The sequence below is a fragment of the Triturus cristatus genome, chromosome 10 (assembly GCF_964204655.1).
Source record: "Triturus cristatus chromosome 10, aTriCri1.1, whole genome shotgun sequence".
Lineage (NCBI taxonomy): Eukaryota > Metazoa > Chordata > Amphibia > Caudata > Salamandridae > Triturus > Triturus cristatus.
Genome location: NC_140593.1, coordinates 256804694 through 256821143, shown reverse-complemented (window position 1 = coordinate 256821143; position 16450 = coordinate 256804694). Strand labels below are relative to the sequence as shown.

The 16450-nt window shown below is 46.5% G+C and overlaps 1 protein-coding gene across 1 annotated transcript in view; it reads right to left on the bottom strand.

The window, feature by feature from the left end:
- ITGB8 (integrin subunit beta 8) overlaps nt 1–16450 on the bottom strand; it is a 288300-nt gene that overhangs the window by 72482 nt on the left and 199368 nt on the right. The window contains 1 exon segment of the mRNA XM_085630937.1: nt 1214–1436. Coding sequence (XP_085487063.1) covers nt 1214–1436 — 223 coding nt within the window.

Below are 16450 nucleotides of genomic sequence, written 5' to 3'. Positions count from 1 at the left end.
CTCCCACCACTCTAAATGCAGATCAGGCCAATACGGTTGCTAGTGGAACTCCTCCCACTACTCTAAATACATCCCAGGTCTATTCAGCCCAGCCCTGACTCATCCAGAAAAGGCAGGGCACATCTCAGCACACCCAGTGGATGTCTACAGTGAATGCACATCCCCAGCCCCTGTCACTCCAAAGCCAGACAGTCAATCCACAGCCCAGCAGAGGCACACAGAATGTCTAAGCAAGAAAATACCTACTTTCTAAAAGTGGTATTTTCAAACACAGAACATAAAAATCATCGTTCTAAAAAACTCATTTTTATATTCTGAGTTCAGGCATACTAAACCCCATTTCTCCATCTTGTCCCAATGGAGAGATATGCTTAAAAGGTGTTGTAAGTAAACTCCCATTCTATCATATGGGACAGATAGCTTTTCCATAGTGAAAACAAAAATACACTGCAATTCACCACCAGGACATGTCACACCCACCAGTACATGTCCTACCTTTAATATACACAGCACCCTGCCCACAGAAGTACCTTGGGTCTTCCTTAGGGGTGACTTACAGGTAAGAAAAGGGAAGACTAGGGACTGGCAAGTGGGTGCACTTGCCAGGTCGACATGGCAGTTACAAACTGCGCGCAGACACTGCAGTGGCAGGTCTGAGAACCCTTTTGAAGGGCTGCTTGGGAGGGTGGCACAACCAGTGCTGCATGCCCACTAGCGTTACATTGATTTAAAGGCTCTGGGCACACCTTGTGCACTTTACTAGGGACCTATCAGTAAATCAAATAGCCAAATATGGAAACACTAATCCATAACCATAATTTACATGGAGACCATATTCACTGCTAAAGCGCCCATAGTCCTAAAATCCAACCAAAACAGGGTCAAAAACAGGAGGCCAAAAAGCAAAAAGTCTGGGGGTAAACGCGCTGAAAAAGCACGATATAACACTCACTATACATCATAAAATGGGGCTGACATTATTGACATGTTATCCCTGATTGCTGATGTTACACATACTGCATTTGGTATTAATAAGTGCTCCATCAAATGCTTCACCACATATTTACCACAACCTACACATCAAAATGCAAAACATTTGCTAGTAGCATCCTTCCATAGGCGAGACCCATATAGGCGAAACTTGTTTTAACACAAACAATGTGAGCAGTCAGTGAGGAGGAAGGTGTTGATTCATATGTTTTTTAAAACTTACCAGTTATTTTCACATGCGCTGATACAGGAAGTGCAGTATTCACAGAAAGGGCCGAAGCTTCCAGGTTCAGAACAAACACAGTAACCACAAGTGCAAGTACCTCGTCCGCTGCAGACCTCTCTGTTTGCATTCATGCATTTTTCTTTTGAAGATGAACATTGGCACCGGTCACCATCCCAGCCAATCGAACATCTGCAGTTACCATCTTCACATTCCCCTTTGCCTGCAACACCAAATTTTTTTTTCTATTTAGTTAAGTTAAACTGCAATCTGTTAAAATTAATGTTAATATCATCAACAAAAGCATTATGGGACCGGCTTACAAACACATTTACGAGTTTAGGATGTAGTTCTACAAGAGTATTTTGACATACTCTTAAATACCTTCCTGAATAGGTCATACAGTGGCCTATTTACAAACGGCATTTTGTTGTATTGAAAAATGCTATTCACAAACTTCTGAATGTAAATTTCCCCCTCTTCTTCTCCTATCTTTTCTATAGGGAAATGTTAGAACTGGGTTCTCTAGTTGACAGTGGTATGCACTTTGTCTAAGTAGGGACTCTTCTTTCTAGTCAAGGTAAGGTGGATTACACTTCTAAAATAACCCCTGCTCACCCCCTTGGTGGCTTGGCAGGAGCAGTCAGGCTTATCTCAGAGGCAATGAACAAAGCATTTTCACATAACACACAGTAATACAGTGAAACCACTGCAAAAGGACACCACACCAGTTTTAGAAAAATATCCACTATTTATCTGTGTAAAACAATTCCAAAACAATAAAGATCCAACATACAGTAATCAAAACACGAATAATTTAAAAAAATAGACTTAAAATACAGTTCCTTGAAGTCAATAGCTCTTTCCAGGGCTATCTTGGAGTCATGAACAAACAAATCCAACAGTTGAGGCTGACAACAGTGTCGCGGGTCAGCTACGGTGTTGGGACGACCCGCAATACAGTACCTTGAAAATGCAGGGCGTCGTTCACCGTGCGATGAGATTTAAAAGGGCAGCATTGGGAGACGTTGTTTCGGAGGTTGTTACAGGAGACATCGGGCCCTTGTTGTCACACATGTTGCAGATCGAAATCCTTGAGGTTGAAGTCAGGAGCGCAGGCATTGGCAGGCGTCGGGGATGCGGTGCAAAGTTGAGCGATGCTGCATCTTGTGCCCTCAGGTCGAGTTGCAGGCAGTGGCTTAGTGAAGGTATTGAGCAGTGTCAGTGAAACCAGGGCCGCAGTGTGAAGCAGTTCACGGTGCAGGCAACGGCTGCATCCTTGCTGAAGCACTGTCATCGGTAGATGATCTGGAGCCGATGGCGCCAGCATCAGTGGGCAATTACTGCGGTGTGAGACGGGGCGGTGGGTCAAGTAACTTTCAAATGGTGCCCCCAGGCCATAGTGAAGGCAGCGGCATGGAGCTCGGTGTGGAGCATCGTCATCATGAATACCAGGGCAGAGATGTGGAATGAGGCGGTGTGCTGCCCTCGGGTCACAATGTAAGCAGCGGCTCAGTGGCGGCAACGGTGAGACCAGGGTTGCGGTTAAAAGTGGGCGGTGCTCCCTGCAGTGCCAACAAGTGACGGAGCCGGCAGTGGCGGTGTTGACAGCCTCGGGTTGCTTTTTCTTCTGAAGCAGTACAAAACACACAGTTCCCAGTGCTGGAAGCTGGTGATCTTGAGTTCCTTGCTATTCCTGAGACTTCCTGAGCAGGGGGCAAGCTCTGTCTCAAGCAACCTCTTCAGGATAACACAGCAAAGCACACAGCAAAGTAGTAGTTCCTTCTGACAGGTTCTCCAACTCTTCTTGTTGGGAGGTTTCTTAGTCCAAACAAGTTCTAAAGTTCTGGGGTCAGTGCCCAATATGTATACTATTTTCCCTTTGAAATCTAGGCAGCAATCCCTCTTGCTCAGTAGAAACCAGTTCTGTCCTCTCTAGTCCAGTTCCTCTACAGGAGGTGGATACAACATTGAGCAGAGCAGACCCAGCCTATGTAGGTGCTGCTAGTGAAAACACTTCCCATAATTCTAAAAGCAGAAAGGTCTATTCAGCTTGGCTATGAGTCACCAAGGTAAGGCAGAACACGCCTGAACCCCCCTTTTGATTATCTAGAGATAATGCACATTCCCAGCTCCTGTCACTCTAAAGACAGACATTGAATACACAAACACAGGATGGTTAAGCAAGAAAATGCCTTTTGTACCGCTTTGTTCGCCATAAGTTGGCAGGGTATGCTCAGACGTGAGTCCCTTGCTCACTTTGCCACTGGATTCAAGCAAGCCTGGCTGAAGACGGCTGAAATGCCAGAAACCGGTCCTAGGAAGCTTGTTTCCAGTCCAGGGAAGGCATGGCTTGGCAGTTCGGGCTGGACTGTTCCCATGAGGCATAGGGTCAGACTGATTTGCATATGGCCATGTCTGAACTGGGGTGGCAGAGTGGGCTAAAGAACGGTGATGGATCAAACCCAGATCTGTTGACTGGGTGTGAGTGTTTGATTGGTTCTGATACTCCGTCCATCACCACCCCTTTTGTACCACTTTCCAAAAATGGCATTTTCAAATACACAATTAAAAAAAACACCTTTACTTAAAGATGTGCTATTAAATTCTGTATTAAACAACAGGAGCAAAACCCATAAACCACGTTGAGATTTGGGTAGGTACGTGAAGCAAACAACAATTTCTCAACTGGTGTCATTAGCCAGGACAGTTAGGCAAGCATGTGCAATACATTACATGAAAGAAAGGGAGACTCTCGGTAGGTTTTTGTTAAGAATGTGCACATGGCATCATATATTTTGAAACAAACTCAGACAAGGAAAAAAGGAGAATTACAGTTGTAACAGCACTGTAGGCAAAATCAATTTGCGTGAACAACCCGAATTGTACTTGGTGCTCAATTGTGTTTGTGACACAACGGGTGGCGACGCAAGTGACAATGTGATATCAGCAAGGAATGGCGCAAGGTGCAGAAGTGAAAGTATGTACAGTGAATATGGTGTTTCAAATCAATAATTCACAATCTTTTTTAGAAAATTTGAAAACAGTTTCTTTTGAACCACATGAGGGAAGCGCCATCAATTGCGCTGACAAGTCGACGACGTTTCGATCCAGTGATTTAGGATCATCTTCAGGACCGGATTGGCATGGTTTGGATGGTGCTGTACAAGGAGGGAAAGGAGAAGGGTAAGGGAGGGGAACGGGAATAGGAAGGAGACGCGAGGCAATAAGTCAGATCGGTAAGGGGGTAAAACAGACATGCGGGTGAGAGTGAGGAGCTGGCCATGGCAAGAGGCTGGTGTCTGCTGGGTGTATAGTTAGTGCCGCATGTAATTGGCGGACTGCTCGTGCAATTGTGGCTGGAGAGGTTGTGATGACCCCAGGGACATACTCCCGTGTTTGCTAATTGGGTGGTCTGCCGTGATGGGGAAGAACATGGTGGGTGAGGTAAGGGGTGGGATCGGTGTAAGCTGTCAGCGGTATGCTCACAGGGCGCAATGGAGGCAAGCGTGTGACGCGCGCCTAGATGAGTGGGTTACCTGGAATTGTAAAGAAGGCCGTGTCTAATGAGACATCGGCGCTGCCAGAGGATTCAGCATGTCAACCAGTAAATGGTATGTCTGCGGCAAAACGAGCGTCACCATTAATCCGGGATGGGGGGAGGGGGTTGGGTGAAAAGGGGGAAGGCAGAGCACTATACTTCTAGTGTTCGGCTTCCACTGATCGCAACACGATCCTGTCTCCTGAATTGCCCGGGTTTAACTTCCATGCTCGTTTTCCCCACAGATCCCGAGCTCTCGCTATTGCCGGTCTGACTCTGATTTCATCTACATCACCGATGTCCCTCCCAACACGGCTCCTTCTCAAGCCATTAACCTCCCAATCCAGGTAGTGGACGCGTGTTCTCTACCCAACACACTTGCTCTGCCTTCCCCCTTTTCACCCAACCCCCCCTCCCCCGGCTTAATGGTGACGCTCGTTTATCCTCAGACATACCATTTACTGGTTGACACGCTGAATCCTCCGGCAGCACCGACGTCTCGTTAGACACAGCCTTCTTCACAATTCCAGGTAACCCACTCATCTAGGCGTGCATCACATGCTTGCCTCCATTGCGCCCTGTGAGCTCACCCCCCGACAGCTCACACCGATCCCACCCCTTACCTCACCCACCTTGTTCTTCCCCATCATGGCAGACCAGCCAATTAGCAAACACAGGAGTATGTCCCAGGGGTCATCACAACCTCTCCAGCCACAATTGCACGAGCATTCCGCCAATTACATGAGGCACTAACTATACACCCAGCAAACTCCAGCCTCTTGCCATGGCCAGCTCCTCACTCTCACCCGCATGTCTGTTTTACCCCCTTACCGATCTGACTTATTGCCTCCTAAGCATCCCATCCCTCGCGTCTCCTCCCTATTCCCATTCCCCTCCCTTACCCTTCTCCTTTCCCTCCTTGTACAGCACCGTCCAAACCATGCCAACCCAGTCCTGAAGATGATCCTAAATCACTAGACCGAAATGTCGTCGACCTGTCAGCACAATTGATGGCGCTTCCCTCATGTGGTTCAAAAGAAACAGTTTTCAAATTTTCGAAAAAAGATTGCGAATTATTGATTTGAACCACCATATTCACTGTACATACTTTCACTTCTGCACCTTGTGCCATTCCTTGCTGATATCACATTGTCACTTGCATCGCCACCCGTTGTGCCATGAACACAATTGAGCACCAAGTACAATTTGGGTTTTTCACGCAAATTGGTGTTGCCTACAGTGCTGTTACAACTGAAATTCTCCTTTTTTCCTTGTCTGAATTTGTTTCAAAATATATGATGCCATGTGCACATTCTTAACAAAAACCTATAGAGAGTCTCCCTTTCTTTTATGTAATGTATAGCACATGCTTATTACATTCTAGGCTCAGAGAGTTTAAACTCAATTTCTCCTTCAGTCCCAATGGAAAGTTACACTTGTAAAGTGTTACAAGGCACTCCCATGTTAACCTATGGGACAGACAACCTTTCAATACTAAAAAACGAAATTGGCAGCATTTCACTACCAGGACATGTACAACACACTACTACATGTCCTACCTGTCACATATGCCGCACTCTGCCCAGGGGCCTACCTTGGGGGTGACATATGTAAGAAAAGGGAAGGTCACTTGCCAGGTCGACATGGCAGTAAAAACTACACACAAACATTGCATTGGCAGGTCTGAGACACCTTTGAAAGCTACTTGTATGAGTTGCACAACCAGTGCTGCAGGCCCACTTGTAGCATTTGATTTACAGGCCCTGGGCACAAACAGTGCACTGCACTAGGGACTTACTAGTCAATCAAATATACCAATCATGGAAAACAAATCATAACACAATTTACATAGGATCATTGCACTTTAGCACTGAATAGCATTAAAAAAGTGTGCAGAGATTCTAAACCAGCAAAAACGACGAAGTCCAGCATACCATCAAAAACAGGGAGTCAGACGGCTAAAAACAGGAGAAGCACGCCAAAAGGTGCCAGGGCTACCGGGAAATCATCACACATGTCAGTTTATCATATAGTAGTAAATGTGGGCGAGACCAGGGAGTGGGGTGGAAAAAGGGCATACCTACTGATAAATAGGAGGGGTTTAGGGAGGAGTAAGGATGAGTTTAGGGAGGACTAGGGAGGGGTTTGAGGAGGGACATGCACATACACACAAAGGAGCAAGTCTATTGCTATTCATAAACTGCCCTTCCACAGTTACTATAGCCAAAAAAGGGGTTCAAAGCAGTAGTAAATCACTTACATTTCGCAGCTGGAGTAGGTCAAGCACCATACATGACCTATCACTAATACTGCAACACCCTCCCATATAAAAAATAATGGAGGTGGGGACTAAAAATAAAATCCCATAGGAAATAACGTTAAAAGTAATTATTTTAATTATTTAAAAATGAAAATAAATATAATTTAAAGTAAAAAACATCTAAAAATTAAACACATTTATTAAAATATTTTAACAAATATGTTTGAATCTCTACATTAATTTAAAATTAATTTGTAATAAACAATAATTAAACTATTTTTAATTAATTCTAAACATCACTTTTAATAAGTATTAATGCATGATAAAATTCAATTTTATTACTTTTTGATGGGTATTTATTTTTTAATGTTAACTTCAAAGAATATTTTTAATTTCATAGAGATAATGAACTAAAGATTATGTTAATAGTGCTGGAATGTTTTTAAGATTTTGGCATACATTTTAAACAAATACTCTAATATTTATTTTAGTTAAATAAACGTTTTTTTATTTTTCCGTTCACTTTACCATAAGAACACTCCACAGTCAGGCTCCATATCTCCCTATGGTAAAGTAAAGAGAAAACTTCAATGGCTGCTTACAATGGTTAGACTAAAAGATCAATGGTGCATTTGTTTTGGTGCTTATACATGTTGCAGCACAGAATGGATAAGCTTTGTGGTGCTTTGCATTAGTTTGAGTCAATGGGTATTTCATGTGTGGTACATGTGCATTCTCATGAAGCCACCTATGGTTTTTGACGCAAAGTCTTATCTACTAGTAATGAGGTACCCTTACAGAACAAAACATATGATAGAAATGACGTTGACACCTTTGCAACTTGGTGAAAAGTTGTGTGCTCGGCAGCCTGATTGTGCACCAATGCTAAAGAGAGAGAAAGACAGGAGCACATCTTAACAAAAATTGTGTTTTCCTGCTCCCTCTGCCTCAAGTAATGCCACGCAGCAACATTGGTTGATGCTCTGCAATTTAGAACATCTTTGTAAATCTGGGACACAATTTTATGTTCCTAGATAGGGCCTCATTAAACGTTGTCTCTTGCTATAACCACAGGGGGGCGGGAGAGTACTGCCCAAGGTGACTACTACATATTTCCTGGTGTGACAGGGCACATAAGTATCAGGTCCTAAACTCTGAACCCGATAATTCCAGGCCCAGGAATAGCAGTCTCAGACTCCATTGTGAAGCTACAAGGGCCAGCTGTGGAGAGCAGAAAAAGTTTTCCCCAGTTAAAGTAAAAGTAAACCTTTCCCTCTGTTGCCCCCATCCTCTTTCTACTCCACTAGAGGCAAAATAAGAAGCTCCCAGAGTATGTAATACCTGCTCCAGTAGGTGGTTAATGTTCACAGATTTCAGCTCTTTATTTACCCATGCAATGGAAAAAACACTTAGGGGTATATTCACAAGAATGTGTGATAACTTCCGCAAGAGTAGCGTAACGCAACTTTCAATATCGCAGCCCATCGCAGGAAAATAACCCGTGACACCGTGGGATTCACATCAAGGTGGTAGCATGCGATAGTCTGCCGAAACCGCGGACAATGTCTGCAATAAAACCACTTCGATGGAGATAAAAATACAAACCACAACACCAAAAAACCTGCAATGGGCCAAAGCGTGCTGAGGAAATCAGCGATAAGCAGCGCCAGGCCTGCAACACACACCTGGCAGGTGGGAAAAATCTCCATAAAAGCAGAAAAAACACCCACACACAAACTGACCAACACCCAAGCACCATGGAGGCTGCTGGAGCAGGCGCAGAGGACAAGCGCAACCCCACAAGCACCCCGGACAACCAGCCTTGGACCACGGTGACAGGGAAGGGCAAGGACAAGAAGACAAGGAAGACGAAGTTCAGTCCGCAGGCAAACAGGATCATAGTCACGGAGGTGTTGGAACACCATCAACAACTCTTCGTCACCTCCAACGTGTCACTGGGCACCAAATCTGCAATGTGGCGGGACTTCGTCGACAAGGTGAATGCCGTCGGAGAGCACAAGAGTACAATGGACGAGGTCAAGAGGTGATGGAATGACATCAAGCGGAACACTAAGGAGAAACTCTCCGCCAACCAGAAGGCAGCAACGCAGACTGGGGGTGGGGGCCCAGCGCCACAGCTGGAGCTGGATGACATGGAGGAGCTGGTGTCGACAGTCATCAGTGTGGAGACTGTGGCCGGAGACAGGGGACCGGACACTGCTCGACAGGACACAACACAACTGCAACAGGGTGAGTGACCACCAGGTAATGGGGGGATGGGTGGAGATGGGCACAATGGCACACATGCACAATCAAGCTGAGCACAGTGCACACCCACAAAGACTGTGGGTCATCGCCCAGATCTACAGACTGTCACAATGTACAATGCCATGCTGTCTGAATGTCAACCTGTACCATGAGTCTACAAACATGTGGACACATTGTAATACACCATCTCCCCTTCACATCGCAGGGGCACCGTCAGCACCTCCTGCAGAGCAGTCCCAGCCACTCTTCATGGATGACGAGCAGGACAACGCCAGCATCGACGCCCAAACCATCCAAGACATCATTGACCTCATCCGTCACTCACCTCCAGGCTTAGGGCAGCCTAGCTACATCGATGAGACCCCACCCACCACCCAAACCACCCAGCAGGAGGCACCCACAGCCTGACATACTCCCAAGATCTCCAGGAACAACACATGGCCTTCCAACGCCGTGTGGTGGAGTGCCAGATGGAGACGACTGAGCAGGTGCTGGTGGGCTTCTGCATCATGGCTGCCAAACTGGATGCCATCCTTGGGTGTCTATGTCCGCCCCATGGTCTCCAACGAGCCCTGACTGACATCGCTGGATTCATGATGCGGAGAGAAGAGCACCTGTCCGCTCAGAGTGGCTCCAGCGATGCCAGCCTTGAGCTGGCACACATACGGAGGCTCATGGAGGACATGGTGCAGATGGAGGCAGAAAGGATGGCAGCCACCGCTGCACATCATCGAAATGTAGCTGGGATCTATCATGCCCTACTGACCTCCACCATGGCATTGCTGCCACAAGGCATGGTGCTGATGAATGCTGCTGTGCCCACACCATCCACATCCTGGTGTGTCAGTGCCTCCCAGTGAGGCAGCCGGATCCACTCCGGCCCAGGATGTGTCAGTGGCACACAGTGCAGCAGCCGGATCCACCCACGCCCCTGATGTGTCAGTGGCACACAGTGCGGCAGCCGGTTCTGCAACACCCACAGGTGGGGCAGAGCACACACCCGGGGACGAGGATGTGGATGGGACTGTGGTCAGAAGGACCAGGCACTAGCATTCATTACCGCCACCTGGCCTGTTTCTGCTTGGTCCCACACATGGCCTCATGACTTTCCACTGACCCACGATACACTCTGATGCACTCACCTTGGACAGCGACATGGACTGCCACTTCCGGATTGATGCCCAATGACACGGCAACCAGGCTGTGGACTGTACCCTTCACTTCAGCAGGACTTGTCATCCCCAGATGGACTCTGGCTGGCCCTCCACAGGCCCATATTGTGTAGTGTGCTGGCCATTGCCCTGAACCGCTTCAGCTGCATAACTGCACTGGATGTGCAATAAACATCGATTGACACTCTGCTGTGTTATGTCTATCATCAGTGATGTATGCATGTGTGGATGAATGTTGAGACAGTGATTTCCCTTGCCTTAATGATGCGCATCCTGTGGGATGCCAGTCAAAGGGTACAACATTGCATTTTGTCTACCAGGTCCCATGGACACTACAACTGGAACACACGCATCACTCACTTCCTTGTCTGGACATGGACTGAACAACGCACAGAGATCAAATGTCATTGTGGCAAGCCCTGTGCTGGTCCGGCATATGGCAGGCCAGACCCCTCCACTTACGCTCCAAGGGGGGGCCCTCATTGCCACTCGTCGCAGGCTTACTCGCTGGTGGTGTGCAGGTCACTGGTCTAGTTGTCAGCATGTCACAGCCACTCCCTGAGAGCAGGTTTGCACGCACACCACACCTATCTGGCACAGGTGTCACATGCCATGTGACTCCACCAACATAAGGGGCCGACGACGTCACATTCTCCTCTGCCCGTGGTGACTGGATGACAGATGCCACGGTTCCCAATCATAAAGGACACAAGAGTTTTGTTGTGCACAGGGTTAGTGGGATCCCAGGCCTGCGTACGGCATGGGCCGACCACCATGTGGCGCTGACTGGGGTTGCACAGGGTTAGTGGCAACCCAGGCCTGCATACGGCATGGGCCGACCACCACGTGGCGCTGCCTGGGGTTGCACAGGGTTAGTCACACCCGGCGCATTGTGGCAGGCACAGGCACCCCGCCACGGGATGGTGACTTTTGGTGCACTGAGTCAGTGGCACTTTGAGCTGCTGAGCAGGTGGGCACCCTGCGATGATGCCCCATCCTGGTGGTCCGGGCAACTCAGGTTTCATGTGCCCTGCTGGACCGCAGTAGAGGCCAGAACCAGCAGGCAGCACGGGCCTACTGCCACGTGGCCTCGCTTACGGGTCACATAGTGGCACCCTTTGGGCTGATCGGGTGTGCAAAAGACACACAATTGATGTATGTAATGCTGAACAAAGCAAAACTGAGCAGGTGTGCAGCCTGCGATGTTGCCGGGTGCACTGATATGTCCTGAGCCATGGAGTATTCAAGACCCAGCAACACATGTGAGACCTGGTGGCCTGCGGAGCGTGGCTGCATGGTGTGGAGGGTGCCATGTCCGCGGGCCCCGGGCTTGTGGCTTGCAGCGGCACATGGTGGGACATCCAGTCTACACACCGGTGGCGGAAGGTGAGCAGTGAGGCCTGGGTGGGCATGGGCGGGCATGCTCCTTGCCCGGCGGGTGCCTTTGTGATGCCTCTGCCTGAGTGTGCATGGGCGGGCAGGCACTGTTGTCTTGTGTGAGTGTGTGTACTGTGACAGTCATGTATCTGGACTCTGTTTCAGATGACAGCTTTGACTCAGATGTGTGACCTAATGGACTGCCCTACATGCCGGCAAGTGGTTGGAATCACACCGGTGGCAGCAGGTGAGCTGTGTGGCTTGGGTGTGCAGGGGCGGCTCTCTCTCTTCTTCTCTCTCTCTCTCTCCCTCTCTTCTTCTCTCTCCCTCTCTTCTTCTCTCTCTCTCTCCCCCTCTCTTCTTCTCTCTCTCTCTCCCCTCTCTTCTCTCTCTCTCTCTCTCTCTCTCTCTCTCTCTCTCTCTCTCTCCCCCTCTCTTCTTCTCTCTCTCTCCCCCTCTCTTCTTCTCTCTCCCCCTCTCTTCTTCTCTCTCTCTCCCCCTCTCTTCTTTTCTCTCTCTCTCTCTCTCTCTCCCTCCCTCTCTTCTTCTCTCTCTCTCGCCCTCTCTTCTTCTCTCTCTCCCCCCTCTCCTTCTCTCTCTCTCTCTCCCCCTCACTTCTTCTCTCTCTCTCTCCCCCTCTCTTCTTCTCTTTCTCTCCCTCTCTTCTTCTCTCTCTCTTCTTCCCTCCATCTCTCTCCCCCACTCTTCTTCTGCCTCGCTTCTTCTTCTTCTCTCTCTCCCCCTTTCTTCTTCTTCTCTCTCTCTCCCTCTCCCTCTCCCTCTCTTCTTCTCTCTCTCTCCCCCCTCTCTTCTTCTCTCTCTGTCTCTCTCCCTCTCTCTTCTCTCTCTCTCTCCCCCTCTCTTCTCTCTCTCTCTCCCCCTCTGTCCTTCTCTCTCCCCCTCTCTTCTTCTCTCTCTCTCGCTCTCCCCCTCTCTTCTTCTCTCTCTATCTCTCTCTCTTCTTCTCTCTCGCCCTCTCTTCTTCTCTCTCTCTCCCCCTCTCTTCTTCTCTCTCTCTCTCTCCCCCTCACTTCTTCTCTCCCTCTCTCTCCCCCTCTCTTCTTCTCTCTCTCTCCCTCTCTTCTTCTCTCTCTCTCCCACTCTCTTCTTCCCTCCCTCTCTCTCCCCCTCTCTTCTTCTCCCTCTCTTCTTCTTCTCTCTCTCCCCCTTTCTTCTTCTTCTCTCTCTCTCTCTTTCTCTCTTCTTCTCTCTCTCTCCGCCTCTCTTCTTTTCTCTCTCTCTCCCTCTCTATTCTCTCTCCCTCTCTCTTCTTCTTCTCTCTCTCTCTCCCCCTCTCTTCTCTCTCTCTCTACCCTCTCTTCTTCTCTCTCTCTCTCCCTCTCTTCTTCTCTCTCTCCCCTCTCTTCTCTCTCTCTCTCTCTCTCTCTCTCTCTCTCCCTCTCTCCTTCACTCCCTCTCTGTCCTTTGATGTGTGCAGGACACACCTTCTCATCATGTTTTTTGTCTTGCAGGCTGTGACCTACGGACGGTCCTGCGAGGAGCCGCCATGTGTCTTCATTTGATTTCGGTGGTCATTTTAATAAAGTTTTTTTTGTTGCTTCGGAAGTGAATGTGGGATGCTCATTTCTGTGTCGGCACATGCATTTCAACTGTTGTGATTGTGCGACATCGCCATTGTTAGACTCAAGAGTTGCTTCAGGTTGGGGTAATAGTGAATGAGCAATACTGCCTCCTCCAGCTAGTTTATATGTACATCTCATTATCATCACTAGGTTTAGAAGATGTCAATATACCTATCAAGGTGATAGAGAGCTAAGACAACTGTGTAAAAACTATTTAGTTTCACCAAATGGGTCTTTAAGTTTTTCTGAATAGCAAGAGTTGCTGTGAAAGCCCATATATATCAGCAGTTTTTTTTCAAAGTTTACAGTTCAGCCATCAAGACTGTGAATGACCTTCCCCCACCCTGGGCCTCATGTTTTTTTGCCAGCAGCATCTTAGTCAGTGAGTCTAATGCTCTTGTGAAGTAATACCAATTCAGATTTTTTTGTGTATTCAGGCACCTTTTGTGTAAGCATGAGTGCCTTAAATGCAAGCCCTGATGCTACTGGAATCCAATTAATTTCTCTGTGAGCCTCAAAGACATATGCTGATTTGAGTGCATTAGTCCCAAATCAGATTTCTGCAACAGCTGCAATTTATCCTAATTGGTTCAGAAGCACGTACCAGTAGAACATTACCATACTCTATTTTGGCCGCAATTGAAATCCTGACAATGGTCTGTCTATCTTCCTCAGATGAGAGATGATGAGTCCTATAATGCACTTTAAAGTGATAATTGGAGGAATGGATCACATGGCTTTACATGGCTATCCACCAACATGTGCTTCTAAACCTAAGTTAAAAATGGAGGACTCATAGCTATCTTCTTGGACATAAAAGTTTCCTTCAGTTCTACAGATCAGCTATAACTGTGGAGGAAGCGTGTGGATTTGAGTAATAGTCCATTCATACTAACAGTCATCCAGGTTTTACACATTGATGTCACAGTTGGAGTGTAGTGCAAGGTATGCAGCAAGTTAACCCAGATGTTCCATATATAGTAGGGAGTCAGGTAAGGATGTATTCTATTCTACTCATTGTTAATCCTGTAATTAATGATTGAAATTCCCTTCTCTGAAGCACAGCTCTAGACGTTCCGACATTAAATGATAAACAGCTTTGCTAATATTGCTGGCTAGCCCCATAGTGATGTGAAGAACATGGTTATGGGGAGAAGAACAAGGACGATGTATAACCTTTGCGAATAGAACATTACTGCAAAATGAACTAGCTAGTGTTAAACACTGGGGAATCAAAATATATGGCATTTGGAAAGCAACCAAACCTGAAAAGTCATTAAAGGTTAGAAATCCAGAGGTCAGATAGAGTGTAGCAATATGACTATTTCAATGTCAGATTTGCAGGCAAGAAATATTGGAAGATGCTGGTGATGAGAAGGACAGCATTCTAACTAAAAAACACAGGCATTGTACTTTCAGTTAAATTGGTAGTTTGGAGTATAGGCATTCAGAGATGCCCTCAATGTATATCAATGAGAGTCAATAGCCAGAGGCATTTTATTGTGCATAGCTTTTTGGATTAGATTGAGTTAACTGACCCAGATATATGTTTTCCAGACAAACATATGTCCCAGAATGCCAATTAGCTTGTTATTCACATGTAGGATCTCTAGTAAATAATAAGAGACATGAGTGGCTTTAATATCGAAGTGTAGAAAAAAAAACAGTGGTCATGGGTTCCCAACACGTTTTTGATTTGTGGAATTTAAAAAATAAACCGGTCATTGTTTCTGCCTCGCTTATAAGCTTTGCTTAAAGGTTGTTCCCCTTCATTGCCAATGCAGTCCTTGGCTGTATGAGGCATTATGCTGACTTTTGGAAGTATCAAAGTATTGCAATTAGAACCTACGTTTTGTGGCAATATAGGATCAATCATTTTGCCTACAAATATACCTAATGTGTCCTTTGTGTACAGTAATTGCAGCTAGATGCCCTTTCTGCAGCTAGCCCTCTTGTAAATTGTAACCTGTCCATTTATTTCTTCATTACGAGTATGCAGGGACCTGATGCAGGGATACTGGAGGAAGAAAGCTCTGATTACAACCAGTATCCCCTCTCCAAATTCCTGCTGTTCAAAGTTTTGGCCCACACAGTCCTATGAATACCAGGTCCTTTTCTTTCTTTCTCCTCAATTTAATGAACAAATTGGCTGATACTTTTACTCTGTTCAACAATCAGCTGACATTTTCTGTCAGTTCATAGCAGTTATGAAAATGTCAACAGCAGGGCTGGATGGAGTCGGAGATGACAATCGGGGCACCATGTTCTCTCTGTGTAGGGAAAGAGAATGTCAATCAGCCCCAGGCTGTTGCAATTGCACATGGATGTCCATCTCCTGGGTGGGCCAATGGAAAGGTAATGGAAGGAGGGGTCTGGAGACACCTTGGATAGGCAGTAGTATGCCCAATTGTTGTGCTGGAAGCATCGCACAGAAGCCAAGAAGCGATTCTGCCCTCAACCAAGGTTAAGTACTGATCATAATATTAATTTTCATATTGACTCTTTAACATGATATGAACAGATATTGATTGACAACTCATCCCTCAAACCTTTTAGTGTTGAATACAATTCCTTTAAAGAGTTGCAATGAATCATCTCAATTCAAATTCTACAAAATATAACATCTTGGGATTGTAGAACATAGTTTTCTTAAGAATAAGTTTGCTGCATGTATTTCTGATCAGCTTTGAGTACATAATGTCTTCACTAGGACAAGATATTCAGCTAGGGTGAATACAGTGCTCTACAACTAGTACTACTACAGCTAATATAATGAATATTAATAATACAATTAATAATAATAATATTGTTTTATTTTAGACCCTCAACCTTTTTTCTTGCATTTTTTTCACTTATTGAGAGAGATCAAATGTATAAATATAGGAAATTGCAGCTAATCCATATATTTCCAAATTTTGCAAGCACTAAGGGGCTGGTTATGAGTCTGGCATTCATAAGACCGCCAGACTCGCGGTGGCCCATCTGCCGCATTACAACTTCAAAAGTTGTTGCGGCGGGGGACCACCGGCTGTGCTA